The sequence below is a fragment of the Mesoplodon bidens genome, assembly GCF_964165515.1.
Source record: "Mesoplodon bidens genome assembly, chromosome: 18".
NCBI lineage: Eukaryota > Metazoa > Chordata > Mammalia > Artiodactyla > Ziphiidae > Mesoplodon > Mesoplodon bidens.
The window spans coordinates 57,490,345-57,518,342 of record NC_138175.1 but is presented as its reverse complement, the minus strand read 5'-3'; the positions used below and the strand labels follow the sequence as shown (position 1 = coordinate 57,518,342).

The 27,998-nt window shown below is 60.9% G+C and overlaps 1 protein-coding gene across 4 annotated transcripts; it reads left to right on the top strand.

Moving 5' to 3' along the window:
- On the top strand, positions 1 to 27,748 carry PPP6R1 (protein phosphatase 6 regulatory subunit 1; the record flags this gene model as incomplete). 4 transcript variants are annotated; one of them, XM_081217431.1, is made up of 24 exons in its annotated part: positions 1 to 532; positions 13,618 to 13,850; positions 15,427 to 15,613; positions 15,694 to 15,831; positions 15,923 to 15,988; positions 17,336 to 17,448; positions 17,535 to 17,648; positions 17,975 to 18,137; positions 18,231 to 18,383; positions 18,500 to 18,634; positions 19,181 to 19,245; positions 19,337 to 19,452; positions 19,534 to 19,619; positions 19,781 to 19,870; positions 19,945 to 20,042; positions 22,475 to 22,532; positions 22,610 to 22,782; positions 25,167 to 25,300; positions 25,382 to 25,562; positions 25,655 to 25,725; positions 25,883 to 25,964; positions 26,432 to 26,542; positions 26,625 to 26,696; positions 26,809 to 27,748. In XM_081217431.1, the coding sequence occupies exons 2-24, from the start codon at positions 13,624 to 13,626 to the stop codon at positions 26,810 to 26,812; spliced, it is 2,637 nt and encodes an 878-aa protein (XP_081073557.1). In that variant the 5' UTR covers positions 1 to 532; positions 13,618 to 13,623. The 4 variants fall into 4 exon arrangements, with proteins under 4 accessions (XP_081073557.1, XP_081073559.1, XP_081073558.1 ...); XM_081217433.1 differs by lacking the exon at positions 19,781 to 19,870; XM_081217432.1 differs by lacking the exon at positions 26,625 to 26,696.
- Positions 27,749 to 27,998: the final 250 nt, after the last annotated feature.

The following is a 27,998-nucleotide window of genomic DNA, read 5'->3' as shown; positions in this document are numbered from 1 at the left end:
CGGGGGATTGTGGGATAGTGGCGGTCGGAGCCGGGCGTCTGAGGCCCTGAAGGCGACTGCAAAGCCCGGGAGCCTCGCCGGTGTGGGGAAGGGGGCGGTGGAGGAAGTGGGCCTTGGCTTCCGTCAGCCGTTGCTCAGCACTGCGGCCTGTTCAGACTACGGAGTAGGACGCCTTCTGTGACCGGCCCTTTTCCGCGGGGCGCGCCGGGCCGGGGAAACCGGGGCGATATCCCAGCTGAGGGCCTACGCGGGCCTCGCGACCCCGCCAACCTCCCTCAGACACCTCGCCTGCGGGCCCCGGACCCCCGCCACGCGCGGCCGGCGCCGACCCCCGAAACTCTGGAACTCGGCGCGCGAGGGCCCCCGTAGGCCCGAGACGCTTGCGCGAGCCCCGGCACCAGGGCGAGACCCCGCCGCCGCCCCCCGCCCCTACATACCGGCTCCCTGAGGAGGGGCCGGAGCCGCCGGCGGCGGGGCGGGGGGGGCGCCCCGATGAGCCCCGAGTGCGAGGAGCCGCCGCCCCCCCGCGCAGGTGAGCGGGCCGTACCGGGAGTCTCCCCGCAGTCCAAGCACCCGAGTCACCCTCCCCTCCCCCGAGTGCCCCGCCCAGGTATCCCTCGAGTCTCTTCACCCCTTCTCCTTCGGACCCTGTCCCTCGTCCGTGGGGGCTCCCTACCCCCGGTCTCTCCCTCTCAGCGCCCCAGGTCTCCTAGTCTCTCCCCCTCAGCCCCCCAAGTCTCCTAGTCTCTCCCCCTCAGCCCCCCAAGTCTCCTAGTCTCTCCCCTGAGCCCCCCAAATCTCCTAGTCTCTCCCCCTCAGCCCCCCTAGTCTCCTGTCTCTCTCCCCCTCAGCCCCCCAAGTCTCCTAGTCTCTCCCCCTCAGCCCCCCAGTCTCCTGTCTCTCTCCCCCTCAGCCCCCCAAGTCTCCTAGTCTCTCCCCCTCAGCCCCCCAGTCTCCTAGTCTCTCCCCCTCACCCCCCAAGTCTCCTAGTCTCTCCCCCTCAGCCCCCCAAGTCTCCTGTCTCTCTCCCCCTCAGCCCCCCAGTCTCCTAGTCTCTCCCCCTCAGCCCCCCAAGTCTCTCCCCCTCAGCCCCCCCAGTCTCCTAGTCTCTCCCCCTCAGCCCCCCCAGTCTCCTAGTCTCTCCCCCTCAGCCCCCCAAGTCTCTCCCCCTCAGCCCCCCCAGTCTCCTAGTCTCTCCCCCTCAGCCCCCCCAGTCTCCTAGTCTCTCCCCCTCAGCCCCCCAAGTCTCTCCCCCTCAGCCCCCCCAGTCTCCTAGTCTCTCCCCCTCAGCCCCCCAGTCTCCTAGTCTCTACCCCTCAGCCCCCGAAGTCTCCTAGTCTCTCCCCCTCAGCCCCCCAAGTCTCCTAGTCTCTCCCCCTCAGCCCCCCCAGTCTCCTAGTCTCTCCCCCTCAGCCCCCCCAGTCTCCTAGTCTCTCCCGCTCAGCCCCCCAGTCTCCTGTCTCTCTCCCCCTCAGCCCCCCCAGTCTCCTAGTCTCTCCCCCTCAGCCCCCCAGTCTCCTAGTCTCTCCCCCTCAGCCCCCCAAGTCTCTCCCCCTCAGCCCCCCCAGTCTCCTAGTCTCTCCCCCTCAGCCCCCCCAGTCTCCTAGTCTCTCCCCCTCAGCCCCCCAAGTCTCTCCCCCTCAGCCCCCCCAGTCTCCTAGTCTCTCCCCCTCAGCCCCCCAAGTCTCTCCCCCTCAGCCCCCCAAGTCTCTCCCCCTCAGCCCCCCAAGTCTCTCCCCCTCAGCCCCCCAAGTCTCTCCCCCTCAGCCCCCCAAGTCTCTCCCCCTCAGCCCCCCCAGTCTCCTAGTCTCTCCCCCTCAGCCCCCCAAGTCTCTCCCCCTCAGCCCCCCCAGTCTCCTAGTCTCTCCCCCTCAGCCCCCCAGTCTCCTGTCTCTCTCCCCCTCAGCCCCCGAAGTCTCCTAGTCTCTCCCCCTCAGCCCCCCAGTCTCCTGTCTCTCTCCCCCTCAGCCCCCCAGTCTCCTAGTCTCTCCCCCTCAGCCCCCCAGTCTCCTGTCTCTCTCCCCCTCAGCCCCCCAAGTCTCCTAGTCTCTCCCCCTCAGCCCCCCAGTCTCCTAGTCTCTCCCCCTCAGCCCCCCCAAGTCTCCTAGTCTCTCCCCCTCAGCCCCCCCAAGTCTCCTAGTCTCTCCCCCTCAGCCCCCCAGTCTCCTGTCTCTCTCCCCCTCAGCCCCCCAGTCTCCTAGTCTCTCCCCCTCAGCCCCCCAGTCTCCTAGTCTCTCCCCCTCAGCCCCCCCAAGTCTCCTAGTCTCTCCCCCTCAGCCCCCCAGTCTCCTGTCTCTCTCCCCCTCAGCCCCCCAGTCTCCTAGTCTCTCCCCCTCAGCCCCCGAAGTCTCCTAGTCTCTCCCCCTCAGCCCCCCAGTCTCCTGTCTCTCTCCCCCTCAGCCCCCCAAGTCTCCTAGTCTCTCCCCCTCAGCCCCCCAGTCTCCTGTCTCTCTCCCCCTCAGCCCCCCAAGTCTCCTAGTCTCTCCCCCTCAGCCCCCCAGTCTCCTAGTCTCTCCCCCTCACCCCCCAAGTCTCCTAGTCTCTCCCCCTCAGCCCCCCAAGTCTCCTGTCTCTCTCCCCCTCAGCCCCCCCAGTCTCCTAGTCTCTACCCCTCAACCCCCCAGTCTCCTAGTCTCTCCCCCTCAGCCCCCCAGTCTCCTAGTCTCTACCCCTCAGCCCCCAAGTCTCCTAGTCTCTCCCCCTCAGCCCCCCCAGTCTCCTAGTCTCTACCCCTCAACCCCCCAGTCTCCTAGTCTCTCCCCCTCAGCCCCCCAGTCTCCTAGTCTCTACCCCTCAGCCCCCCAGTCTCCTAGTCTCTCCCCCTCAGCCCCCCAGTCTCCTAGTCTCTCCCCCTCAGCCCCCCAGTCTCCTAGTCTCTCCCCCTCAGCCCCCCAGTCTCCTGTCTCTCTCCCCCTCAGCCCCCCAGTCTCCTGTCTCTCTCCCCCTCAGCCCCCCAGTCTCCTAGTCTCTCCCCCTCAGCCCCCCAGTCTCCTAGTCTCTCCCCCTCAGCCCCCCAAGTCTCCTAGTCTCTCCCCCTCAGCCCCCCAGTCTCCTAGTCTCTCCCCCTCAGCCCCCCAGTCTCCTGTCTCTCTCCCCCTCAGCCCCCCAGTCTCCTGTCTCTCTCCCCCTCAGCCCCCCCAAGTCTCCTAGTCTCTCCCCCTCAGCCCCCCAAGTCTCCTAGTCTCTCCCCCTCAGCCCCCCAGTCTCCTAGTCTCTCCCCCTCAGCCCCCCAGTCTCCTGTCTCTCTCCCCCTCAGCCCCCCAAGTCTCCTAGTCTCTCCCCCTCAGCCCCCCAGTCTCCTAGTCTCTCCCCCTCAGCCCCCCAGTCTCCTAGTCTCTCCCCCTCAGCCCCCCAGTCTCCTGTCTCTCTCCCCCTCAGCCCCCCAAGTCTCCTAGTCTCTCCCCCTCAGCCCCCCCAGTCTCCTAGTCTCTCCCCCTCAGCCCCCCCAGTCTCCTAGTCTCTCCCCCTCAGCCCCCCAAGTCTCTCCCCCTCAGCCCCCCAGTCTCCTAGTCTCTCCCCCTCAGCCCCCGAAGTCTCCTAGTCTCTCCCCCTCAGCCCCCGAAGTCTCCTAGTCTCTCCCCCTCAGCCCCCCAGTCTCCTAGTCTCTCCCCCTCAGCCCCCGAAGTCTCCTAGTCTCTCCCCCTCAGCCCCCCCAGTCTCCTAGTCTCTCCCCCTCAGCCCCCCAAGTCTCTCCCCCTCAGCCCCCCAGTCTCCTAGTCTCTCCCCCTCAGCCCCCGAAGTCTCCTAGTCTCTCCCCCTCAGCCCCCCAGTCTCCTAGTCTCTCCCCCTCAGCCCCCCAGTCTCCTAGTCTCTCCCGCTCAGCCCCCCAGTCTCCTGTCTCTCTCCCCCTCAGCCCCCCCAGTCTCCTAGTCTCTCCCCCTCAGCCCCCCAGTCTCCTAGTCTCTACCCCTCAGCCCCCGAAGTCTCCTAGTCTCTCCCCCTCAGCCCCCCCAGTCTCCTAGTCTCTACCCCTCAGCCCCCGAAGTCTCCTAGTCTCTCCCCCTCAGCCCCCCCAGTCTCCTAGTCTCTCCCCCTCAGCCCCCCCAGTCTCCTAGTCTCTCCCCCTCAGCCCCCCCAGTCTCCTAGTCTCTCCCCCTCAGCCCCCCAGTCTCCTAGTCTCTACCCCTCAGCCCCCCAGTCTCCTAGTCTCTCCCCCTCAGCCCCCCAGTCTCCTAGTCTCTCCCCCTCAGCCCCCCAGTCTCCTAGTCTCTCCCCCTCAGCCCCCCAGTCTCCTGTCTCTCTCCCCCTCAGCCCCCCAGTCTCCTGTCTCTCTCCCCCTCAGCCCCCCAGTCTCCTAGTCTCTCCCCCTCAGCCCCCCAGTCTCCTAGTCTCTCCCCCTCAGCCCCCCAGTCTCCTGTCTCTCTCCCCCTCAGCCCCCCAAGTCTCCTAGTCTCTCCCCCTCAGCCCCCCCAGTCTCCTAGTCTCTCCCCCTCAGCCCCCCCAGTCTCCTAGTCTCTCCCCCTCAGCCCCCCCAGTCTCCTGTCTCTCTCCCCCTCAGCCCCCCCAGTCTCCTAGTCTCTCCCCCTCAGCCCCCCCAGTCTCCTAGTCTCTCCCCCTCAGCCCCCCCAGTCTCCTAGTCTCTCCCCCTCAGCCCCCCCAGTCTCCTAGTCTCTCCCCCTCAGCCCCCGACGTCTCCTAGTCTCTCCCCCTCAGCCCCCCCAGTCTCCTAGTCTCTCCCCCTCAGCCCCCCAGTCTCCTAGTCTCTCCCCCTCAGCCCCCCCAGTCTCTCCCCCTCCAGACCACCCTCCCTTCCCCTCTCAGGCCCGGTCCCCTGCCTCAGTGTCTCTCTTTTCCACGTTCCCCTCCCTCACCTCATGTCCTGCCTCCCCCACCTCACCTCCCGTGATTCCACGGGTGCGCCCTGTAGTTTTTTAGTGTCTTCCCCCCTGACCCCCCGAAGCCCCTGGGCTTCCACCCCCACTCTCTTTCCTCTGGCCCACTCCCCCTCGGACCCTTGCCCAGGACACCCCTCGCCCTCCCTCTCCCTGCCTCCCCCCCTCCATGCCTGCTTCGTAGACGCTCCCCCCGGGCTCGGGAAGCTGGGGCAGTGCGGCTTTCCCTCCACCCCGACCGCGGCTCCCCGCCCTGCTGTCCCGGGCCGTGAGGAGGGCAGGGGGCCAGGCTTCTGTGGAGCCGCCACCACTCCGTCCCCTTTCTGTGAGGTGAGGCCGGCTGAGGGCACAGAGGGAGGGAGGGACCAGCCCAGGCCCTGCCCGGGGGAAGCAAAGGCAGAGCCGGACAGTCACCGCTGCTGGTGTAGTGACACGGGTAACTCAGGGTGTTGTGGAGGCCACAGAGCAGAGGGTCGGGTGAGACTGGCTCAGCGGGTGGCTTTGTCTGTCTAGGAAGGATGAGTAGGAGTTCACAGATGGGAAGCGGGAAGAAGGGCCCTCCAGGGGGAAGGAACAGCACGTGCAGATGTGTGAAGGTGGGAACCCGGGAGGAGTCTGCGCGCCTGCGGTGCAGATGTGCTGGGAGCGCGGGCGGAACACCTTGGTCAGGCTGCTTGTCCAGGCCCTTGAACGTGACCCGGTTAGGGTACGTCAGTGCTGAGGACACAGTTGTTACCGGTAACACCGGCCCGAAAGGCAGGATGTTTCTAGAAAGGAAGATGTGTTGTCACGTGTGGGACGGGCTTCAGAGTTGTGAAGAAGAAACTTCGGTGGGGTGCAGCGCGGCACTGACGTCAGTGCTCTCCTCGTAGGGTGGTTCTGGGGTTCAGCCTGCAGTGTGTAGAAGCCTGTAGCAGAGAGCAAGGTGCGAGAAGTGCACCAGGATGAGCAGCTTTTAGGGTCAGTATTTAGTTGGGATTATCCATTGCAGTGGTTCTCACCTCGGGGGCGGGGGTGGGGTGGCGACGGTATCCCCCAGGGGACGTTTACCGACGGTTGGAGACATTTTTAGTTGTTACAGCTCAGGGGGTGCTCCTGGCATGTAGCGAGTGGAGGCCAGGGATGCTGCTCGACCTCCTCCAGTGCAGAGGACAGCCCCCCACAGCACGGTGTTTCCCAGCCCAGCTGTCAGTAGGGCTGCAGTGGAGAAACTCTGCTTTCTTGCTTGGGTGTTGTATTGTTGTGGCTTATTGGCTTTCTTGCTACTGTGAGCGGCTGTATGTTCTGAGTTGTGTACTTTCATTTACTTTTGTGTTTTTAATAGTTTTGTTGGGATACCTACTGTTTCTTTCCAGTAAAGGAGAATCTGCTGGTCTCCCCCCAACCCAGCCACCCACCCACCCAATGTTTTTTCAGGATCCATGGCCAAGTGACCATAGCAGGTCACCTTTCCCCTCTGGACTCCAGTTTTCATCAGTTCAAGAAGTATCTCTAAAACAGCAAGGCCCTATTGTATAACACAGGGAACTATATTCAGTATCGTGGGGTAAACCATAATGGGAAAGAACATGAAGGAGAATGTGTGTGTATGTATAACTGAGTCACTTTGCCGTACGGCAGGAATTAATACAACATTGTAAATCAACTAGACTTCAATCAAATAAATTAAAGAAGAGAAGTATCTCTAGCTGTGGGCTTGGCCTTACGCTAGGTCCCGGGAAACTGGCATCTTGCTGCGGGAGGAAGGTGACCAAACCGGCAAGTCCTGTTGCAGAGCGCTCAGATGCCATTGTAGTGTGACCACGGGAGCTGTGCAAGTGTGGAGAAGGGAAGGCCTCTAACGCAGTCAGGGGAGGCTTCCTGGAGGAAGTGGTGTCTGTGCTGAAGCCTGAAGGACCCACGAGGAGCTCGCTAGTCAGGCCCAGAGAGCTGGAGGGAAGGCAGAGGGAGCAGCCAGGCAGTCAGGTGTGGCGGGAGTGGTGAGCGCCATGCGGGTTGCAGCAAGAGATGAGGTGAGAGAGGCCTGGACGCCTTGGTGGGAACGAGGAGCCTTCCCCGCATTGCCGGTCTCCTAAAGGGAGCTTGGGCAGGCCCAGTACCTGGCGGGTGGGGACACCTTCCTTTCCAGGCTGAACCATGGCTTCCCCCTGAACACTGGTTTTGTGGATCTTCCCATGGGAAGTGCCGTCTTACAGTGACCGCAAGGTGTCTCTCAGGGGAGAGACTGAGGCTCGGTGGAGTGAGGTTCCTGGTCTAAGGCCCCAGAGATTGGAGTTTGGAGAGGCAGATTGGAACTCAGGCCTTTCTGACTTTGGATCACCCTGTAACACTCCTGCCCTCTGTTTTCCAAGAGCTATTTCAAAATCTATTTGTTGCTCTTTTCCCCTTTGAACCCATGACCGATCCAGGAGATGGCACTGAATGGGAGCTTTCAGGCCCCTCTTCGGTCCTTGGCCGGGTATCCCATTCTCTTCTGTTTCCTAATTGTTCCATCCTCTGGGGTTGGACCAGAGCTGCCACCTCCCCTGGGCAGGTGTGGTCTAGGGCCAGAGTGGTGGGAGGTGGTGCCCCTAACTGCTGCTTCCCCACCCCCCCAGCCCCCCATGGGAAGGATGAGCCACAGGAAAGTCCCAGCCCATCGTCCCGTGTGGCCTTGGCCAGGTCCCTCTCCTCTGGCCTCTGTGGCCCCTACTTCCAAATGGATGTCCCGCCGCTTACCTTGCTGGGTCTGTGTTGGGTCCTGCTGTTATCCATTGTCCCCTTCCTGGAATTGGAAGTCCCCCACCCCCATTTCATTTCAGATTTGGCTGAGAGCTGACAGACGGGGGGCAGTTAGAGGGTGGTGGTCTCGCTGTCCTCTGACCTGCTGGGCCCTGCAAGGGGCTGGGGGCTGGCCAGCCAGCAGCAGGTTCTCCCCTCCTGCGGCTCGCCTGGCCGCTGTCTCTTTAGGGGCCTGTTGGCCTGGGGTGGCGGAGGGCAGCAGCGGCAGCAGGCCTGAGATGGCCTCTCCCAATGTTGGAGTCTCTGCTGAGCCTCGGGGCATCTCAGGTGGCCGCCCCTAGGCCCTCCCAGAGGCCTCTTCACACTTGACCTCCACTTCTGGGTGCTTCAGGGCCAGGGCAGGCGAGAAAGGGGTGGCAGATAAAGGATCAGCCCGCGGGCTCCCTGGCAGGCGGGGCTGTGTTTGGACGGACGGTGGCAGCAGCGGCAGTGGGGACGCTCTGTGGGAGCTGCAGTCGGGCCCTGTCTGAGCCCAGGCAGGGCCAGGGCCTGGCAGGCTCCTGAGAGGAGCAGCTGGTGTTGGAGGCCTGAGAACAGCAAAGCAGGAAACCTGGGGCGACGGTGCAGAGCTGGCAGAGAGAGAGGTAGTTTTCGTTTTGAATGGCTTCCTTTCTCATTTACAGTTTCCCCTTCTTCCGTTTGCAGCCAGAGTCATGGTTTTCAAACGGTCGCTAAATACCAGTAGGTAGTCACTTCCGTTTTCTTGAAGTTCGCTAAAAGTTGCAAAGAGTGGGGGTGGCGGGGTGTATGGCGCCCACCAGAGCACTTGAGTGACCTCAGTCACTCAGGCAAATGGGGCATTTCCTCAGGTCTTCTGTTTTTAGCGCCGTCACCCTGGGTAGTGGCTGTTCCTTCCCTCCTGCTCAGAAGTGTCCAGGCTCTAGCCGGCCTCAGGGACAGATAGGAAAGGCCAACACCTGCTGAGCACCTGCTGTATCAGGACCACTGGCCTGACCCAGCTGTTCTCATAAAATGGCCCTTCCCGATGGCTGTGCCCCCATTTCACAGATGAGGAAACAAGGCATTTGGATGCCAAGTGCCTGCCCACGTTCACCCCCTTAGAGAGTAAGAACGAAACCCACCTCTCCTGTCCAGTTCCCAGGGCTTCCAGGAAGTTCCATTAAGTGGAAGGTGGGATTGACTGTCAGGACTTGAGGCTAGAGTGAATTGAGAGTTTGTGGTGGGGGAAAGTGTTTTTCTCTTTTTTCTGTTTTCTTTTTTCCACTTCTCCTGTGTCTGCATCTTCGTTCTGCATAGAGCTTGAGACCTGATGTTCGTAGGATACTACCACTCGACTGCATCTGATCTTTGCAGCCTCCTCTGATTTTCAGAGGAGGGACCTGAGGTTCCGAGAGTTAAGGGGCCACCTGGTTTCTGAGGCCGCTGGAGTCCACACCCCCCAGCCCTCCGCACCGCACCCACTCTCCATTCTCCGTTGTCTGGCAAGCCAGCTTTGGGAGGGAAGTCCTACCTGCTGTCTGAAGCAGGTGGGAGGGGTGGGAGGGGTGGGGTGGGAGGAGCGTAGCCTGTGCCATGTCTCCAGATGCTTTGGAAGTGTGTGGGTGTGTTCCAGCCTTGAGAATTTCCTCCTGTGCTCTGGAGAGGGCGCTGAGTCCTGGTTCTGCTGTGGCTCGACCCCTGCGGGTCCCCATCTCCTCAGCTATCAAATTGGAATAATAACAGTGCTGTACCTGGTCGTCTTGATTAGAGATACAGTGCCATGCAGGTGCACAGGTTCTCTGAAGGGGTTGGCAGGGCCCTGTCCCCCAGCTCTGGGAGGCCTGCTTAGCTCAGGGACGGCGTTGGCAGTGAGGGTGGGGGGGGGGCCTGGGTGTGCTCCCGAGGAGGAGCCTTCATGCCTCAGCCTCCGCTCTGCACTGGCGGCTTGTCAGCTCGGGGTGTCTTGGATGCAGAGCAAGGCCAAGGCCTGGCCCTGTCACAGCAGCCTCAGGCAGCTTTGATTTTGTTTGGTTTTGATAACGGTTTTTTGGTTGAGATGTAATTCATACACCATATATGACTTATTCATTTAAAGTGCACAGTTCAACATTTTCTGGTCTATTCAGAGTTGTGCAACCATCAGTCACCACAATGGATTTTTTTTTCAAATTTTAATGACTATTATAGACTTTTTTATGCCTTCCCATCTTGACAGTATATCCTAATCCAGACATTTTGTGGCTTAATCATTTCTTTCTTTTTTTTTTTTTTTTTGGCCGCATTGGGTCTTCATTGCTGCGCGCGGGCTTTCTCTAGTTGCGGCGAGTGGGGGCTGCTCTTCGTTGCGGTGCGCGGGCTTCTCGCTGCGGTGGCTTCTCTTGTTGTGGAGCACGGGCTCTAGGCGCGCGGCCTCAGTAGTTGCGGCGCACAGGCCCTAGAGCGCGCGGGCTTCAGTAGTTGTGGCGCGCGGGCTTCAGTAGTTGTGGTGCACGGGTTTATTTGCTCTGCGGCACGTGGGATCTTCCCGGACCAGGGCTCCAACCCACGTCCCCTGCACTGGCAGGCGGGTTCTTCACCGCTGTGCCACCAGGGAAGCCCTGCAATGGATGTGTTAACTTGAGGTGTATCCGTGAGAAGTAACGTTGTGTAAGGAAACCCCATACGTTCTGGCAGTTCCTCCCCCCCCACCCCCACGTCCACCAGCTCCTGAAGACCACTAACCCGCTTCCTGTCTCTATGGATTTGCCTTTTCTGGATGTTTCATGTAAATGGAACTATACGACGTAGTCTTTGGTGATTGGCTTTGTTCACGCCACCGGGGTGGCCTTTCGACCTCTCTGGTCTCCTTATCGCCGCACAAGTCTGTGATGTAGAAGGAGGTGGTGTTCTCGCCATGGTGAGCTCCTTGTCCCTTAGGCCCAGCAGTGGCTGCCCCTTGAAGTGATTCTGGTCCCAGGTCCACCCAGCTCAGGAAACCCATTCAGGCCCGGCTGTGTCTTGAAGTGAAGAGGACGGTGGAAGGGTCCCTCAGAGGTCTGGGAACTGGTCAGAAGTGGGGAATTGCCCTCGTGCAAAGGCAGGCCTCTGAGCACTTGCAGAGCCGGGGGTGCTGCCTTGATTTCCTTTTGGAGAGTGGTCCTCACTCCGACACAGGGACCCACATTCGGCACCGGGTTCAGCCCACTCTCCTTCCTCCCATCCCCAGCGTGCCTGCCCTGGTGGTCACCCCTACCCCACCCCACCTGACCTGTGACTGTGGTTTATAGGGAGCCTCTGAGTGTGGCTGGTGGAGACAGGGTGGGAGCGGGTCCCTTTACTGATGCCCTGACAGGTATGTCAACTTCCTGCCTCAGGAGCAGGGTCCGTGGGAAAACTTGGGGTGTCTTTCATTCAGTGTTTCTGAGCACATATTGCATGCCAGGTACCGTGCTAGGTGCTGTCCAGGGTGCTCACAGCAGCCCAGCCAGGAAGGTTCTCTCTGCGTTGTCCACCATCCTACCAGGGCACATTCTGCGTAAGGGCTGTACAGGCTGTGAGGGACCTGGCCCAGCCTTCCTCCCTGAACTCAGAGAGGTCCACTGAGTAAGTGCTGGACTTGCAGGTTAGCGTTTCGCTCAGCCCCACGGGGACCAGGAAAGAGCTGGCCTTCAGCTCCCTGAGGGTGTCAGCTGGTGAGAGCCGGGTTAGGGAAGGCCATAGCCAGGGCAGAGCCAGTGCTGGCAACCACCTTGGGCCTGAGCTCACTCACTTACTTAGTGAGTGTTCATTGGCAGTGGCTGGGCACCAGTGAATGGGATGAGGCCCTGCACCCCGAGAAATTACCTCCTGGGGTTTGGGTGCCATCTCCACAGTTCACCAGCCCCCAGACCTCGGTGCACCTCAGTTTCCTCACCTGTAAAATGGGGCCATTGGTTCCTTCCTTGGGGGCGATTGTGAGGGTAGATTGAGATAATGGCTGTGTGGGCCTGGGAACGGTGTCGGGGGTGCAGCTAACGTGGTTTGTCCACTTCATGTGTCTGGCGTGTTGTCTGCAGAATGCCCCCATTCCCGCAGACCCAGAGGCCTAGGGCTGGAGGCAGTGACGTCACATAAGAGGCTTCTCAGGGGGCTGCAGGCTCTGGAGGAGATGCGCCCTGAAAGGGCAGTCGCGGGCGACATGTGAGCAGCCAGTCCAGAGCTTGCTCGGGGACAGGGTGGTACCAGGGGACGTGGCCTGGGCTCGGCACACACATGGAGGTGGGTCGGCCAAGGGGGTGGCAGGTGTGAAAAGCCTGGTGCACATACTCAGGCAGGACTGGGACAGTGAGTGCTGACGAGCAGAAAGTCCTGGGTGGGGAGCGCCGGGAGATGGTCAGGGGCCCTTGGGGTCTTTGTGCAGAGACGGGGGAGCCACCTCAGGGTCTCCTGGGGGGGACAAGCATGAGGTGCTCATGTTTGTGTTTCAGAAAAGCGTCCTGAGTGGGGTGGGGTGCAGGGCTAAGGGGGCTATCCCGGCATGCTGTCGGACAGGACCCATGAGGCCTGCGGGACTGGGTGCTCTCAAGTGCCCCCTATGTCCACCAACTGTCAGGGGTCGGTGTCTGCTGCTCTCTCCCGAGGTCATGGCTCGGCCACTCCACCTTCAACCGTAGGTGGCCAGGGCTTAGGAACTGACATGAGTCCCGGCAGGGATTGCAGATTTAGAGCCACTTGTTTCCAGTCACTGAGAAGTCACCCTGAGGGTTGGGAGGAGATAAGTGAGGCTCCTGAGGAGGCTGGAAGGGAGAGCTGCGTGCTGGTGGCGTCTTGAAGGAACCGAGGGGCAGAAGGCCAGTTGCCTGCCCGCGGCCACACGTGCCACCCAACTCTGCCCCGCTCTCAGCCCCAGCTGCTTCCCGAGTCGAGCGTCTTTCTCCCCTGGGCTGGTGCCCCGTCTGGCAGGCATGCTCTCGGTGGTTGGGATGGTGTGGGCCAGAAACAGCGAAGGAGGGCTTTGTACGAGAGGGACTGGCTTGTGCATCTGGGAGGTTCCGGGAGGGGCATCCTGGCCTCTGGGTCTGTCTTCAGTGGTCTCTGCTTCAGGTGGTCTTCACAAGGTGGCTGACGTGCGTGAGCTCTGGTCAGCGCCTGCACGGTGCTCGGGGGGCCCAGCTTACCTGGGTGTGGTTGCCCGTACAGTGGGGTGACCACAGCCCCTCCCAAGGGCCATAGGCACAGCACCCGGTGCATAGGGAACCTGAGTGGGCAACAAGTGGCCTGGGAACTGGCGGCCAGCTCAGGGCGGGTCTCTACCCGGTGGTCGATGCTGGGAGCCTATAGAAATCTTCAGAGGAGTAACCAAATCCCTGCTCGTCGAGGGCTTAGACCCACCTGGCACCTAGTCAGTGCTCCACCCGAGATGGCCTAAGGCCAGTGCTGGGTGGGGTGGGCCACAGCCAGGTGTACAGGGTCTCCAGTGCTGGCCAGCGAGCTGCCATCCTCCAGTGGTGGGCGCTGGCTTTCCGCCCTCCCTGATAAGGTGGTTCCCTGTCCTGGTTCCTTGCGGCCCCAGGCAGCGGCTGTTCTGGGAGCTGCCACCCCCTCCCCTCAAACTTTTCCTCTTCCTGTTGTGGCACTGGGTACGGGGGCTTGGGGGGTGTGTGTGTGTGTAGTGTCCAGGCAGCGGCCACAGCCTGGAGACGTCGCAGACCTTCCTTCCTCTGCCTCTACCCCACACCCTGCACACAGCATGGAGGTTGCTGGGCTGGATGGCAACCGTGCTGGCTGTCATGGGGCATTTTAATTTGTTCAGCAATGCAGATTGAAGCGAGTCTGATGCCAGAGGTTCCAGGATGAGCACAGTTCCAGCCTAGATGTGGGGACAGTGGACACAGGCCCTTGGGGGGGACAGGATCATGGCGGCTCCATGCACAGCGTCGGGGCTGTTTTCCACGGGGCCTGTGTGTGGTCGCACCCGGGGGTCTTCCCCAGGCCTGGGGGCTTGGCAGTGGACAGGACAGTCGCCCATAGGGTGGTCCTCGCAGGCTGGGAGGTGGAGGGAAGCGGGCGGGGTCGGACCCCACGTGGTGACAGCCCCTGCCCACAGGGCGCCATGTTTTGGAAGTTTGACCTGCACACGAGCTCGCACCTCGACACGCTGCTGGAGCGGGAGGACCTGAGCCTGCCCGAGCTGCTGGACGAGGAGGACGTGCTGCAGGAGTGCAAGGTCGTCAACCGAAAGCTGCTGGACTTTCTGCTGCAGCCGCCACACCTGCAGGCCATGGTGGCCTGGGTCACCCAGGAGCCACCGGCCAGCGGCGAGGAGCGGCTGCGCTACAAGTGAGCCCCGCCTGTCGGTCCCCCACGGTGGGACACCCCGACTTGCTGTGGACATTGTTGACTCCGTTTTTGTTACGGGACTTCCCAGACATCTCCCAGACGGAGGGCTGGGCAGAAGGAACCCAAGGGCCCTTCCCCAGCCGTCAGGGGCGCCGTGTTTGGGCAGTCTGTTTCATTGGCCCACACCCCACCCCCACTTTATTTCCATGGTTTATTCCGTTGGGTTTTTGTCCCCTTTTTGGAGTATGGGCAGCGTGAGGCCTGCCCCCTCACCCCCCACGTCCCTAGTGCCCAGCGCGATGCCAGGTGCTAAGGGTGTGCCTGCGCCCCCTCCCCCATGCTCTTCTGTCCTGCCCTCCCACCGTAGGGCCCTTGGGTGTGCCAGGGAGGGTGGGCGAGGAGGACAGGGCCCTGCTGAGGGTCAGTGGGAATCGTCTCCCTGACGGGAGGCTTCTGTCTGCCCTGGTCTCTGCTGCCCTACTTTTTTTTTTTTTTTTTTTTTTTTTTTAATTTATTTTTGGCTGCGTTGGGTCTTCATTGCTGTGCGTGGGCTTTCTCTAGTTGCGGCGAGCGGGTGCGGGTGCTACTCTTCGTTGCGATGTGCGGACTTTTCATTGCAGTGGCTTCTCTTGTTGCCGCTGTAACTAAGCATGGGCTTAGTTGCTCCGCGGCATGTGGGATCTTCCCAGACCAGGGCTCGAACCCGTGTCCCCTGCATTGGTAGGTGGATTCTTAACCACTGCACCACCAGGGAAGTCCCTTTGCTGCCCTTCTTGAGCCCTGCTCAGTCTGTCCTGGACAGTCCTCCTGGTTCCCTGGTGTTGCCCTCTCCCTGGCTCCTCACACTGTAGACACGCAGGTGGTCCTTACGAGCTCTGCATCTTCTGTCCCCGGAGGTCTTGAGCCAGATGGGGAGTGGGTGACTGCTTCTCCTCATTTTGCCCTTTGTGAAGTGGGGGTCTGTGAGGTGCTGCCAGCTGCTTAGTGTGGGGTCTGGTGCACAGTGGGGACCTCTGGGGGGGCCAGCAGAGTGTCCCCCAGTGTTCATCTGTCACTTACCTGCCCCCACGTGTGTCTTCTCCCTTCTTTGCTTTGTTTGCCCGGCCTCTGTACCCCCTTGAGCGTGTCCAGTGGCCCCGTGGGCTGGGGTTTTGCTCATAGTAGCAGGGAGCCTCCATTCTGACACCTGTGCCAAGCTGCCCCTGGGGTCCCTGCCCTGCCTCAAGGAACCCGCTTCCCAGAGGCCTTGCAGTTTATGGGGCAGAGATGGAGAAGGTTGTGGTCCCCCAGGGCCCTGGGTGGCACACTGGGTGGGGCAGCCCTCTCCTGGGTGTACAAGGAGGTGAGGGGATGAGGTTGGATTTTAGAAGGGTCATCGGGGCTGGGCCTGGGTCAGACTGGAGGGTTGGGGGTAGAGGGAATAGAGGGACAGGTGTTGGTAGGGGGTCAGGTCCAGGCTCAGGAGGCTGGATGCTGCCTTGGGGGGTGGGGAGCATGAATGGGCTGTGACTGGGAGGCGGGGTGGTTTGGCCTCCGCCCCCAGCGTGCCCTCCCCGCCCCTTTCTGGGTGTGTCAGGTACCCCAGCGTGGCCTGCGAGATCCTGACGTCGGACGTGCCCCAGATCAACGACGCGCTGGGTGCGGACGAGTCCCTCCTGCACCGGCTTTATGGCTTCCTACAGAGCAGCGGCAGACTCAACCCGCTGCTGGCCAGCTTCTTCAGCAAGGTCATGGGCGTCCTCATCAACCGCAAGACCGACCAGGTGCCTGGGGCCCCAAGGAAGGTGGGCGGTTGGTCGTGGGGCCGGGTCCTGCGCTGACGTGCCAGTCCCTGTGTCCCCAGCTCGTGTCCTTCCTGCGGAAGAAGGACGATTTTGTGGACCTGCTGCTGCAGCACATCGGCACCTCGGCCATCATGGACCTCCTGCTGCGCCTCCTCACCTGCGTGGAGCGGCCGCAGCTGAGGCAGGACGTGGTCAACGTGAGTGCCGAGGGGCCGCAGCGGGGCAGCTGGGCAGGGGCGGGCGGCAGGGGCGGGGTCAGTGAGCGCAGCTCCACCTTCTCGCCCCCAGTGGCTCAACGAGGAGAAGATCGTCCAGCGGCTCATCGAGCAGATCCACCCATCGAAGGACGACAATGTGAGTGCAGCCCACCCACCTGATGTTTCCAGCCTCCGCCCCACACCAGCTTGTCCCTCCACTCCCTTCTTAAATGAGTTGATGAGAAAAGGAAGCATTTGGAACTGTGTGTATTTGAGCGGGGAGCTCCTGCTGAGAACAGAAAAGGCGTGTACACACATGGAACGTTTCTCAGGAACTTGGCCCATCATCCCTTGAGGGGTCAGGGCTCTGAAGGGGGTCCTTTGGCCCTGGCCCCTTGCTGCTGCCCTGCCCAGGGGCCCCTCTCCTCCTCCCCTCTGTTGCTGGCTCTGTGGCCTGGTGGCTCTTCCTGTCTCTTGTGCCTGGATCAGCTCTGCCGGTCCTTCAAAGAAGCCACCCAGGAGCCCTGAGTCTGTCCTCCCGGCCCACTGGCTTGTAGGCACAGGTCCACAGGCGCAGGTAGTCAGCACCAGGCACTCAGCCAGTGCCTGGCCTGGGAGAGTGATGACTGTCCAGGCCTTTGTGGCAGAGGGACTAGGGGTATCTGCCATGAGCCAGGTGGCAGGGCATCTGTGAGGGGCTCTGAAGTGTGGCCCGTGGCCTGGTTGGTCTGCATGGGTCGGGGGTCTGTGTGGGTGGGCCCTGGAAGCACATGTTGGGTTAGACTCAGAGCTCTGCTTATGGTTCTCTTTGTTTATTTTGAAACAACTTTATTACATATCACATAACTCACCCATTTAAAATATAGGATTCAGTGGCTTTTAGTATATTCATTGGGTTGTGCAGCCCTTGCCACGTTGATTTTAGAGTATTTTTTATCACTCCACAAAGGAAACCCTGTACCCATTAGCTGCCGCTCCCCATTTCCCTCATGGTTGCTTGTTCCACACCAGCCACCAGTTTGCTTTCTGTCTCTGGGTTTGCCTGTTCTGGGCATTTCGTATAAGTGGACTGCATGATGCAGGGTTTTCTGTGGCTGGCCTCTTTGCCTTAGTGCCAGGTTGTCTGTGTTCATCCGTGTTGTAGTGTGTGTCAGTGCTTCATCCTTTTCTAAGGCCAAAGAACGTTTCAGTGTGTGGGTAGACCACGGTTGCTTATCTGTTCACCAGGTGGGGACACCCGGGTTGTTCTCCTCTGTAGCTACTGTGCATAGTGTGGTGTCGGTGTGGGGTGTCTCCTTTTCCAGGAAGTCGTCTTTGGTTTCCCTTTCTCTCTGTCGTCTCTGCCTTCCCAGCGTTCGGTGCTTTTGTTCTCTCCCTCGGCACGTGTGTCCCGGGGTCTGTGTGACCCTCTGTCCTCAGGGGCGGGTGCCCAGTCTTCAACCTGTGGGGCTTCCCGACACAAGGGCGCTGCCGGAGTGTCAGCTCTGTCTCCCCCCTCCCCCAGCAACATTCCAACGCCTCCCAGTCCCTGTGCGATATCGTCCGCCTGAGCCAGGAGCAGATGATCCAAGTGCAGGACAGCCCGGAGCCTGACCAGCTGTTGGCCACCCTGGAGAAGTGGGTTTGCGGGTGGTGCCTAGTCCAGAGGGAAGGGGGAGCCATCTGGGGGCCCTCCTCCCTGACGCTGGCCACCCCGGCCCCAGGCAGGAGACGATCGAGCAGCTTCTGAGCAACATGTTAGAGGGAGAGCAGAGCCCGTCTGTCATCGTGAGCGGGATCCAGGTGCTACTGACGCTGCTGGAGCCCAGGAGGCCCAGGTGAGAGGCCGGCCTCCCTCCCCACGTGACCCCTGGAGCCCCACCCTTCAGTTCCGGGGTGGGGGTCGCATGGGTTCCGGAGAGGAGGCCTCTTGTTCCCTTCTGGCAGATGAGGAAACAGGGCGAGTAGACCACCTGTAGCCTCGAGCTGGTCTTTGGGATCCGGGCTGCTGGGGCGGGTCACTGCCCCCAGGATCCCGGGCTCCCAAGGGCAGCAGCTTCTCACTCCCTCCCAGGTGTGGCTCACACGTGCAGACGTGTGCACACACGTGCATGTGCACAGGGTGTCTGGGCGGTTCACTCTGCCCTCTACCGTCCCTCTGCAGGTCCGAGTCTGTGACTGTGAACAACTTCTTCAGCAGCGTGGATGGACAGCTGGAGCTTCTAGCCCAGACACCCCTGGACAACGCCGTGTCCAGCGTGGGGACCCTGCATGCCCTGCGCCCACGGCTCAGTCACTTCCACCAACTCCTGCTAGAGCCGCCTGAGGTGGGTAGGGCGCGTGGGGGAGGGGTGGCAGCAAGGGCGCCCCGCAGTCAGGGCAGTGCTGGGGCAGGAACTGAGTTGCTCCTGTGCCTGCAGCTGGAGCCGCTGCGCACGACATGGGGCAGCCTGGCCCCGCCGCTGGGCAACACGCGGTTGCACGTGGTCAAGCTGCTGGCCAGCGCCCTGAGCGCCAGCGACGCGGCCCTGACCCAGGAGCTCCTGGCGCTGGACGTGCCCAACACCCTTCTGGTACAGGGGACGAAGGGCAGGGGGCGGAGGGGGCGCTGTGCCGGAGGGGTGGCTGGGCGGGGAGGACAGGGGCTGGGTGGGGGCCGCTCGAGCCAGCCTATGCCCCTTCCCCCCAGGACCTCTTCTTCCACTATGTGTTCAACAATTTTTTGCACGCCCAAGTGGAGGTGTGTGTGAGCACGATGCTGAGCTCTGGACCTCCTTCCAACAGCAGCTCTGACGCACCTGCCCAGAACCCTGTCGTGAAACACGTGAGTGGGGCTCCTAGGTCCCCCTTGGATCTCGGGGGGTCGGCTCTGCCCCACACCTGCCCCTCACTTGCTGGGCGCTGCCAGGCCACTCACGTGCCAGGGACTGGGGGCTCATCCTCTTCCTTAGGTTGAGAGCCTTGGAACGTAGAGGGTGACGTGTGGGGGTGGGGATGAGTGGAGTGGTGACCTTGGGGGACAGTGGATGTCCTGGGGGACCAGGAAGGGTTCTCCCAGGGTGATGGCCACCTCGCTAGTGGAGATGCCTTTCTGGTTGTAGCCCGGGGCCTAGGGAGGAGCTGACCAGTGGGGCGCTGGGGGTTTGGACAAGCAGGAGTTGGAGGCAGGTGGAGTGGCTCTGGGGTTTGCTGGGTGGGCTGAGCGGGCATCACACAGGCAGGGGGCGTTTCTGGGTGAGCAGAGGAGGACCGTACGTGTGCACACTGGCTGCACGCTCCTTGTAGGCAGACCAGGGGCTTGGAAGCGGGCTGGGGTAGCAGGGCCCAGCTGTGGTCCCACCCCACGCCGGCCCCTCGCTGCTCCCCCCAGCTGCTGCAGCAGTGCCGCCTGGTGGAGCGCATCCTGACCTCCTGGGAGGAGAACGACCGCGTGCAGTGAGCGAGCGAGCGTCGGGGCCTTCCCTGGGGAGGGCAGGGCTGGGTGGGCGGGGCGGGTCTGTGTCCAGCCGTGGCCCCTCTCGCCCAGGTCCGCAGGGGGCCCTCGGAAAGGCTACATGGGCCACTTGACAAGGGTGGCCAACGCCCTGGCGCAGAACTCGGAGAAGGGGCCCAACGCCGAGCAGCTGGGGCAGCTGCTGAAGGGTGAGGGCTGGGGCTGGCCCGGGGGCGGGAGGAGGCTGGGCGCCCGGGGCTTGTGTCCTCACACTCCCCTTCCCCCAGCAGAGCTGCCAGAGGAGCAGCGGGAGCGGTGGGAGGCGTTCGTGTCGGGACCCCTGGCGGAGACCAACAAGAAGAACACCGTGGACCTGGTGAGGCCCCTGCACCCAGGCGCGCCCACGTCAGCCCTCGCCGGTGCTCCTCCTCCTGGTCCAGCCCGGACGCCCCTCCCTACGGCCCCAGCTCGCGTGCGTCCTCTCTGGGGGCTCCGCAGGCCCTGACCCCTGCCCCCCACCCCACCCCCGCTGCCCAGGTGAACACCCACCACCTGCACTCCTCCAGCGACGACGAGGATGACAGGCTCAAGGAGTTCAACTTCCCGGAGGAGGCAGTGCTGCAGCAGGTGGGGGCGGTGGGCGGTGGGGCGGGGAGGCTGTTCTGGACGCCCGGCCCTGACTGCACCCCACACCCTGGCAGGCCTTCATGGACTTCCAGATGCAGCGCATGACCTCAGCCTTCATCGACCACTTTGGCTTCAACGACGAGGAGTTTGGGGAGCAGGAGGAGAGTGTGAAGTGAGTGTGGCCCGTGCGAGACCGGGGCAGGCGGGGCCCACGGGCCGCGTGACGCGAGGGGTGTGAGGTGACCGGCCAGCATGCGCTCCTCCCGCCGTCCTCCCCGCATCCTCCTCGTGTCCCTACGTGGGGCTCAGCCGGGAGAGCAGCTGGCCTCGGCCCTCTCCCCGCCTCTTGAGGACCAGGCAGGAGGCATGGGCATCCTGGGACACGGGGGCTGGCTGTGCAGAGCTGGGCTGCGGAGCTTGTGGGACAGATACTCACAGACTCAGAGCTGGCCTACCTCCCCCCGCGGAGGCCTCAGGGCCTCATGAGAGATGGTTTTCAGTGACCAGGTCTGATTATTTGTGTTTGTCCCGTAACACTTTGACAGCAGTTGCTTCTGGGCTTGCGCTCGTGACCTGCCTTCTTTATTGTCCAAGTTTTTAGCTGACAGAGAAAAATTAAAAGTTTTAGTGTTTTGTCAATTTCACGAACAGCCTTTGACAGCAACGGGTAGATAGCGAAGGGCAGGTCAGGCAGGGAGAGTCTGAAGGGGAGACTGTATCGGGGTGGGAGCGGAGCCACCGCCTGTGGACTCACACTGGGCCCTGGGGGCCATGCAGGCTCCTGGGGGACGTGCTCAGTGACCAGCGCAGCCAGTGCTCTCAGAGCAGAAGATGAGTCCGTGACACCCAAGGAAAAGTGGAACAGTCACCGAAGGGCGTGCCATGGGGGTGTTCCTGAGTTGGGTAGTGACAGAAAGGCCCAGCTGGCCCCTTAGGGGCTGCATGTGGGGGCCGGGGCCCTGGCCTGGTCTGCTTCATCACAGGCAGCATGCCGGGCCCTCTCAGGTGTTGCCCAGTTACGTGCCATGACGACCCTCTGCTCAGGGCTCAGGAGCCCATCTGCAGCCGGGAGACGCAGCACTGTCACTCACCCCAGGGCACTCACCAGTTACTGTGGGAGGGTCAGCTGTGGTCTCTTGGGCCCACAGCCAGACAGACCCTGTAGGACTCAGAAGTGAGGTTCGTGTCTGCTGCTGCTCTGTCCCGCACAGCACCTGGTGCTGGGAGGCCCCTGGAGAGGAAGGACACTGGCCAAGGAAGACACCACCCCTCCTGGCGGGGGTGTTGACACTCGGTGCACGGCCTCAGCTTAGCCGGCTGCCCTTTTGGGATGAAATTGTGTTGCTGCTTCTGTCAAGATAAATTCCAGTGAGGTTAAAAGCTTTAAATGTAAGAAAAAAGTAAAGCTGTGAAGCATTCTGGAACAGAAAATGGACGAGTATCTTAATCTCAGGGCTGAAGGTGCTGCTCGCAGGGCTCTGGTTGCCGTGCCCACCAGCTGTGCGAGCGGGCTGCTCCCTCTCTGTGAAGGAGATGAGAATACCTGCCCTGGTGGTGGCTGTGAGTCCATCTGTCACGTGCTTGGACTACGGCTGGTGCCAAGTCAGCACTCAGAGATTGTTAATGTACTTCCTGAGTCAGAGAGACAGATAACAACCTGGGGAGTATCCCTACCACATGGCGTGGAGCCCAGACCTCGGCATAGATACAAAGTGCTCTTTCCACAGAACAGGAGGAGGACGGACTGGTGCCCCAGGAGAAAAAGGGGGTGCAGGATGCAAACAAAACAAGTAGGAGGCTGTTGAAAAATTGCACAGTCTGCGGGTAGGAGTATAAATTGACAAATCTCTTTCCACAATTTGTGTCAGTATTTTAAATGCATGGATTTAATTCCTTAACCCAGGAATTGCACTTCTGTGAGGCCTTCTGAAAGAGAGAATTGAGCAGAGATGGGTGTGGGCGGATGTGGACACTGAAAGGCTGGAAGTTGGAGGTGATGAGCACCGCACTCCCCACGAGCCCTAGGATCACTCGCCCCCATCTGGGTCCTGCCTCGGGCTGGCAGTGGGACCCACACAGAAGCGTTTTTGTTTCAGCTCCAAGGCTGAGTCCTTTGGCCCAGGCTGACCCTCTTTGGGCTGGGGCGATGCTTTGTGTGGGGCGGCCTGTGTGAGGCTCCATCCAAGTCAAGTCGCTGTGGACAGTGAGCCGTCTTCTGGGGGAAGTGTGTGCAGAGAAAATAAATAATCTCACCCAGCATGTGATCTCAAACCCTAAAAACAACCTCTCCAGCTAGGTGCTATGTCCTTTATTTTACGGTAGAGGAAACAGGTTCAGGAGTCTTAGGTGGGGCCTGACCCCGTCTCCTTGTGGGACCTCACTCGGCTGGGGGTATGCAGCTTGGGCGACTCACTCAACTCCGCTCTGCAGACATCTGTGCTGACGGAGGGTGCTGCCAGAGTTGATTTGGGGGTACAGATCAGCTGTAGCGAGGAGGTGCGTTCGCTGGTACAGGGCCCGAGGAGAGCGAGGGTCGTCCAGCGAGGGGATGAGAGGGGGAAGTGGCCCGAGCCTCCCCTCACTGCCCCTGTGCTTCTCCCGCAGCGCGCCTTTCGACAAGACGGCCAACATCACCTTCTCCCTCAACGCAGATGACGACAACGTGAGTGCTGCCCCGACCCCTGCTGGTGGGGGCGGGCTGCAGGCAGTCAGCTCACCTCACCCCCCCTGCCCCCGCAGCCCAACGCCAACCTGCTTGAGATATGCTACAAGGACCGGATCCAGCAGTTCGATGATGAGGAGGAGGACGAGGAAGAGGGCCAGGGTTCGGGGGGGTCTGATGGAGAGGATGGTGCCTGGCAGGGCGGCCAGCTGGCCAGGGGGGCCCGCCTGGGCCAGCCCCCAGGTGTGCGGTGAGTACCCTCCTGCAGGCTCCCCAGCACAGCAGGGCCAAAGGGCCCATGTGAAATGGTTTTCACCAGCTGGAGTGAGTGAGAAAAATAAGGAGAATGTAGTGTGTGTATTATTTGGGGCGCTTTCAATTGTGAGTGATAAAAACCCAATTCAGATGAGTTCAGTTACAAAAGGAGTAGGATAACCGCTTGTGCAAGGCTGGAACAGTAGGTGGGTCCTTCAGGTACAGCTTGGTCCAGGTGCGAATGGAACCATTATCTGCCCCCACCCCCACTCTTCTCTCCCCTGCGGTAGCTGTCGGGCAAGTGAGGTGTTCTTCCCAAAAGGGCAGTAAGTGTCCTGTCGGCTCCTTCCCCAAATTCCAGTGAAATGAGACATGATGATTGTCCCTCCCTCACAGTCCCAGCATGCAGGTCAGTAAGCTGTGACCTGCTCTTTGTACAAGAAGTACATTATTTTTTCTCTTACTGGCTGGCCCCAGAATCACTGACTAAATGCATTTGGGTGGCATAGACTTGCCAATGTGAATACCAACTCAGGGCCTGCAACTTGACCCCTGTGGCTTCTGATTTGAGGGTTAGAGTGTTTTAACATTTTTAATTGACGGGTGACAGACAAGTAGACAAATCTTAAGTGTCCGGACACGTGGACATCCCTTTGCCAGCACCCAGAGGAGGGAGCAGAACCATCCTTGTACCCCTGTGCCCCCTGCTGGCCGCCCTCCGAGGGTGATGCTCTCCTGACTTCTTGCCCTATAGATTTTGCCTCTTCCTACGTGTGAGGCCCATCCCTCGGGTAGGTGTGGTTGTGTGTCACTTGCCATCCACTGGTGTGTCATTGTGTGCCTGCCAAGTTGATTTGCGCTTATGGGTGTCATTGCCAAATCCAAGGTTGTGATGCATCCCTGTGTTTTCAATGTCAGCTCTTAATGTTTAGGTTTTTGATCCAGCTTGAGCTAGTTTTTTAGATGTGGTGTGAGGTGGGAGGGTCCAGCCTCATTCTTCTGTGTGTGGGAATGCCAGTGTCCCAGCATCAGATGTTGAAGAGACTCTCCACTCACTGGATGGTCTTGACACCTTTGTCAAAAATCTTTGTACTGTACGTGCAAGGGTTTATTTCTGGCCTCTGTCTTCTGGTCTGTTGGTCTGTACACCTCTCTGTGGCGGGGCCACCCTTGATTACTGTTTCATCGTAGTGAGTTCTGAAATTGGAAATGTGAGCATCCAGTTTGTTCTTCTGTTTTAAGTTGTGTTGATCATTCCAGGTTCCTGGAGATTCCAGGTGAATTTTAGGATCAGTTTGTCAATTTCAACAAAGAAGCCAGCTGGGATTCTGAGAGGGATTGCCCTGAATCTATAGGACAGTTCAGGGAGTGTTGCTATTTTAACAATATTTTGTCTCCCAGTCCATGAACATGGGATGTCTTTACATTTATTTAGGTGTTCATTATTTTTCACAGTGTTTTGTAGTTTTCAGAGTATAAGTTTTATGCTGCTTTTGTTAAATTTATTCCTAAGCATTTTTTTCTTTTTGATACAATCCTGAGTGGAATTGTTTTCTCAAAGTCATTTTGAAGTTGTCATAAGTGTGTAAAAATACAGGTCTCTCGCACATTGATCTGGTATCCTGCATTCTTGCAGAACTTGCTTGTTCTAACAGTTTTAGAGGGTTCCTTAGGTTTCTATATACAAAATCACCCTTTCTGCAGTTAGAGATAGTTTTGCTCCTTCCTTTCCAAGTGGGAAGAGCAGGTCCCCATGTCACTTCCTTGATCTGGGGGAACATCGGGTCTCCCTGTTGAGTGTGACATGGGTTGTGGGTTCTGGAGATGCCCTCCAAGGTTTCCAGGTTCAGGAAGCTCCCTCTACCCTGTCTGTCTACCCAAGCGTCTGGCTCGTTGTCACTCTACGGACAAGCCCCTTTTGGTCACGGCAGTCAGTGACCGTCTAGCAGCATCCATGTTTGCTTAGCGGTTCCCTGTTGGACACGGTGTCTGCGTATTAGTCAGCACTCAGCCGTTACGTTTGGAGCAGCTGCACTGCTGGACTTTGCCCTCCTCCGAGGCTATAATGGATGGAGGAAGAGTGCGGAGTCAGCCTTCCCTGCAAAGGCTGTGCAGGGGGTGGGAAGTGTCCCTGTTCCTGCTGAGGGCTGGGTGGGGCTTTTCCGCCCCTGTGCTGCTGGCCACGCTCTTTCCAGAGGGCACTCAAGTTCCCACCTGCCTTCCCACCACCATGGGACATGGGCTCGTTCTCTGGGCCTCTTCCCTGCTGCCCCCTCCTCCGTCCCTTTGATTCCTTCCCATCGTTTGCCTGGAGCCGGCCTTGGTGGGGTCAGGAGGGTGCCCAGCACAGTGGCTGACTGACAGGTGTCCCTGGGGCAGGAGCGGAGGCAGCACAGACAGCGAGGAGGACGAGGATGATGAGGAGGACGAGGACGACGAGGATGGTGACCGGCGGGTGGCCCGTGGCAGGGCTGGGCCCACCCCTCATCCCAGCCCCGGGCCCCAGCCTCCAGGTGGGTGCATGCGCGGGGTGGGCATGGTCGGGTGCATCTGGCTGGCTCTGTGCTCACCCCTGTGCTGCTCTACCTCTCCAGGCCCCAGCTGGACAGCTACCTTTGACCCAGTGCCTGTGGATGCCCCAACTGGCCCCCAAGCCTGCAGGGAGAAGGAACCGCACTCTGGGCCCCCTGCCCCACAGGAGCCCCGCAGCGGGCCCCCAGACCTCCCTGCCCCGAGCCCAGCTGGCCCTGCGGCCCCCAGCACCCTGCAGCTCAGGTGAGGCCTAGTGGCGGGTGCCCAGGGCCTGGTTGTCTCAAGCTCCAGCGCCGACCCCAGCTGCACCTTAGGCTCCTTCTCTTGCCTCCTAGGTCTCAGGATCCCATCCCTTCCTCAGCACCTCAGGAAGCCACAGACGGCAGCAAAGTAGCGGAGCCCTCGGGTGAGCCACTCTCTACCCGCTCCCCATCCTGCCCACCTCACCCTCAGCCCTCCCGTACACAGCCTTCCCCTGGCCTTGTCCACACCTGGTCCTGAGGAGCGAGGCTGGTGTTAAGCTCGCCGAGTCTCACACCTCTGGGCCACTCTACTCCGCACAGCCCCCTGCCAGGCCTTGGTCAGTGTTGGGGACCTCCAGGCCACCCTCAGAGGGACGCACTCCGCCCCCAGCTCCTTGGACAGGTAACTGGCTAGGGAGCAGCCGCTGGGGGGCCAAGAAGGGGAGAATCTGGGGAGGCGGGTAGAGCCTGGTCCCTGGGCTGTCCCTGCCCTGGAGCTACTCCACGTGGCCCTTGCAGAACCCTCCTCTGCCCAGGTGTGTGCCACTGCCTCAGAGCTTCGGGAGGCTGAAGGTCTAGGGCTGTGTCTCTGCCCACACGTGGCCACAGGAGAGGATCCTGGATCCCAGGGTCCCGCACTCAGCCCTGGGGTGGGAAGGCCTAGTAGGGTCAGAAGGGGGCTGGAGTGTGCAGAGCTTGTGTCCCACTAACCTTGAGCTGCTCCTGCCGGTGGGCGGCTCCCAGGGGTCTTCGGATGTGAGGGACGCCCCTGAGCCGTGCACTCCTTCCCTGCTTACACAAGCGGGGGGCTGAGGGTTGAGAGTGCCCAGGAGGGTGTCAGTGACAGTAACCCCACGGGTCCCCCTACAGTGCAACCAGAGACCCTGCTACCTCTGTCCCGGCCCCCAGGGCCCACCAGCGCCCCCAGACCACGGAGGGGGTGAAGAGCCCAGAGTCCTTGGGGCTCCCCCAAAGCCAGAGGTAAGCATGGTGCAGCCTCACAGGGCAGCTGGTGTTACATAGGGGGCACTGACCTCCCCATGTTGTCCCTCTCCCCCAACAGTGCCCTGGCCCTCGAGCCACTTCGGATGCCCAATGGCTCTGCCCCAGGAGGGCCGGCGTCCCCGGGCTCCCAGTGAGTGGTGGGGCTGGGGGCAGAGGGTGGGCTGGGGCAGGGCAGGCAGGAACTTCACGGGGTGGCCGCGGGGTGGCAGGCTCCTCACGTGGGTCTTCCTCTCGGTTCCCAGGTAACTGCCTGGTCCCAGTGGTGGCCGCCAAATCCTCCGTACTCCACGTGGACCCTGTCTGGGTGGGGGCAGGGCAGGTTCCGCAGTGGCCCTGTTGCCCCATCACCCCATCCCTACCCTACCCACCCCAGGTCCTCTCTGGACTCCCAGGAGGCTGGTGCCAGGGAGACAGGCCCCTCACCCTACCCCCATTTGCACTGAGAAAAGAAATTATGGAGTTTTGTCTCCTAGAATAGAGTCGAATAGAGAGAGAGAGAGAGAGAGAGAGAGAGAGACCTATATTATATATTATATATATATATATATATGTGTGTGTGTGTGTGTATATATATATATATATATATATCTCGAGGGGAGAGAGTGGGTAGGCGGGGAGCCAGAAGGAAGCAGGACTGGGCGGCAGGGGCTTGGACCTTCACCCTGTCCCACTGGGGCTGCTGTGGTGAGGGTCCTGAGGCTGCCACCCACCCTCCCCTCCCACCATGCCCACCCACCCTCCGGTGCAGACGCCCACACCCACACTTGGCCTTTCAGCTCAGGTCCACCTTGGGGGAGGGCCCGAGTCGGGGTCGTGCCTTTGCCCAAATCCCCTTGCCTCGGACCCTGCACTTTGACCCAGGCTGGGAGCTAAAAGACCCTCCACCTGGCCCAGCCAGCTCTGTGGGAGGGAGCTGGGGGTCCTGGTCCCAGGGGGCCTCCCCGGTGACATTCCCTCGGGGCCCTGACGCACTCACTGAGACCCCCCCCATCTCCCATGGACTCTGGGGTGGGGGTCTGGCTGGGGTCCTCGTCCTACTCCCAAGGGTCTGGGGTCCAGCCCAGCTGCCAAGTGACCTTGTCCCAGCTCCCTCTCCCCAGGCTGGCGTGAGTGTGCGTGTGTTTGTGCCGAGCTTCTGTTTCATATTGCAAATGTAAACAAATAAAGGAAGACAGTTTAAGACTCTTGCTTCTCAGACCTTGAGTTCTGGGACATGGGGTCAGGGAGCCTGAGCTGTTCCCGCATCGTGGCCTCTGGGGTGGGACCCTTGGAGCATGGAATTAGGGTCCTTAACCTCCATGCTCTGCTGTGGGGTAACTTCTGCTCAGATTGCTAAGTGTTTCCTGGACGAGCTGAGCACTGCCCGGCCTCACGCGGGTCTTGGTCCCAGCGAGCCGTCCCCTGTCCACACGCGCAGGCTCTGGGAGGTGTG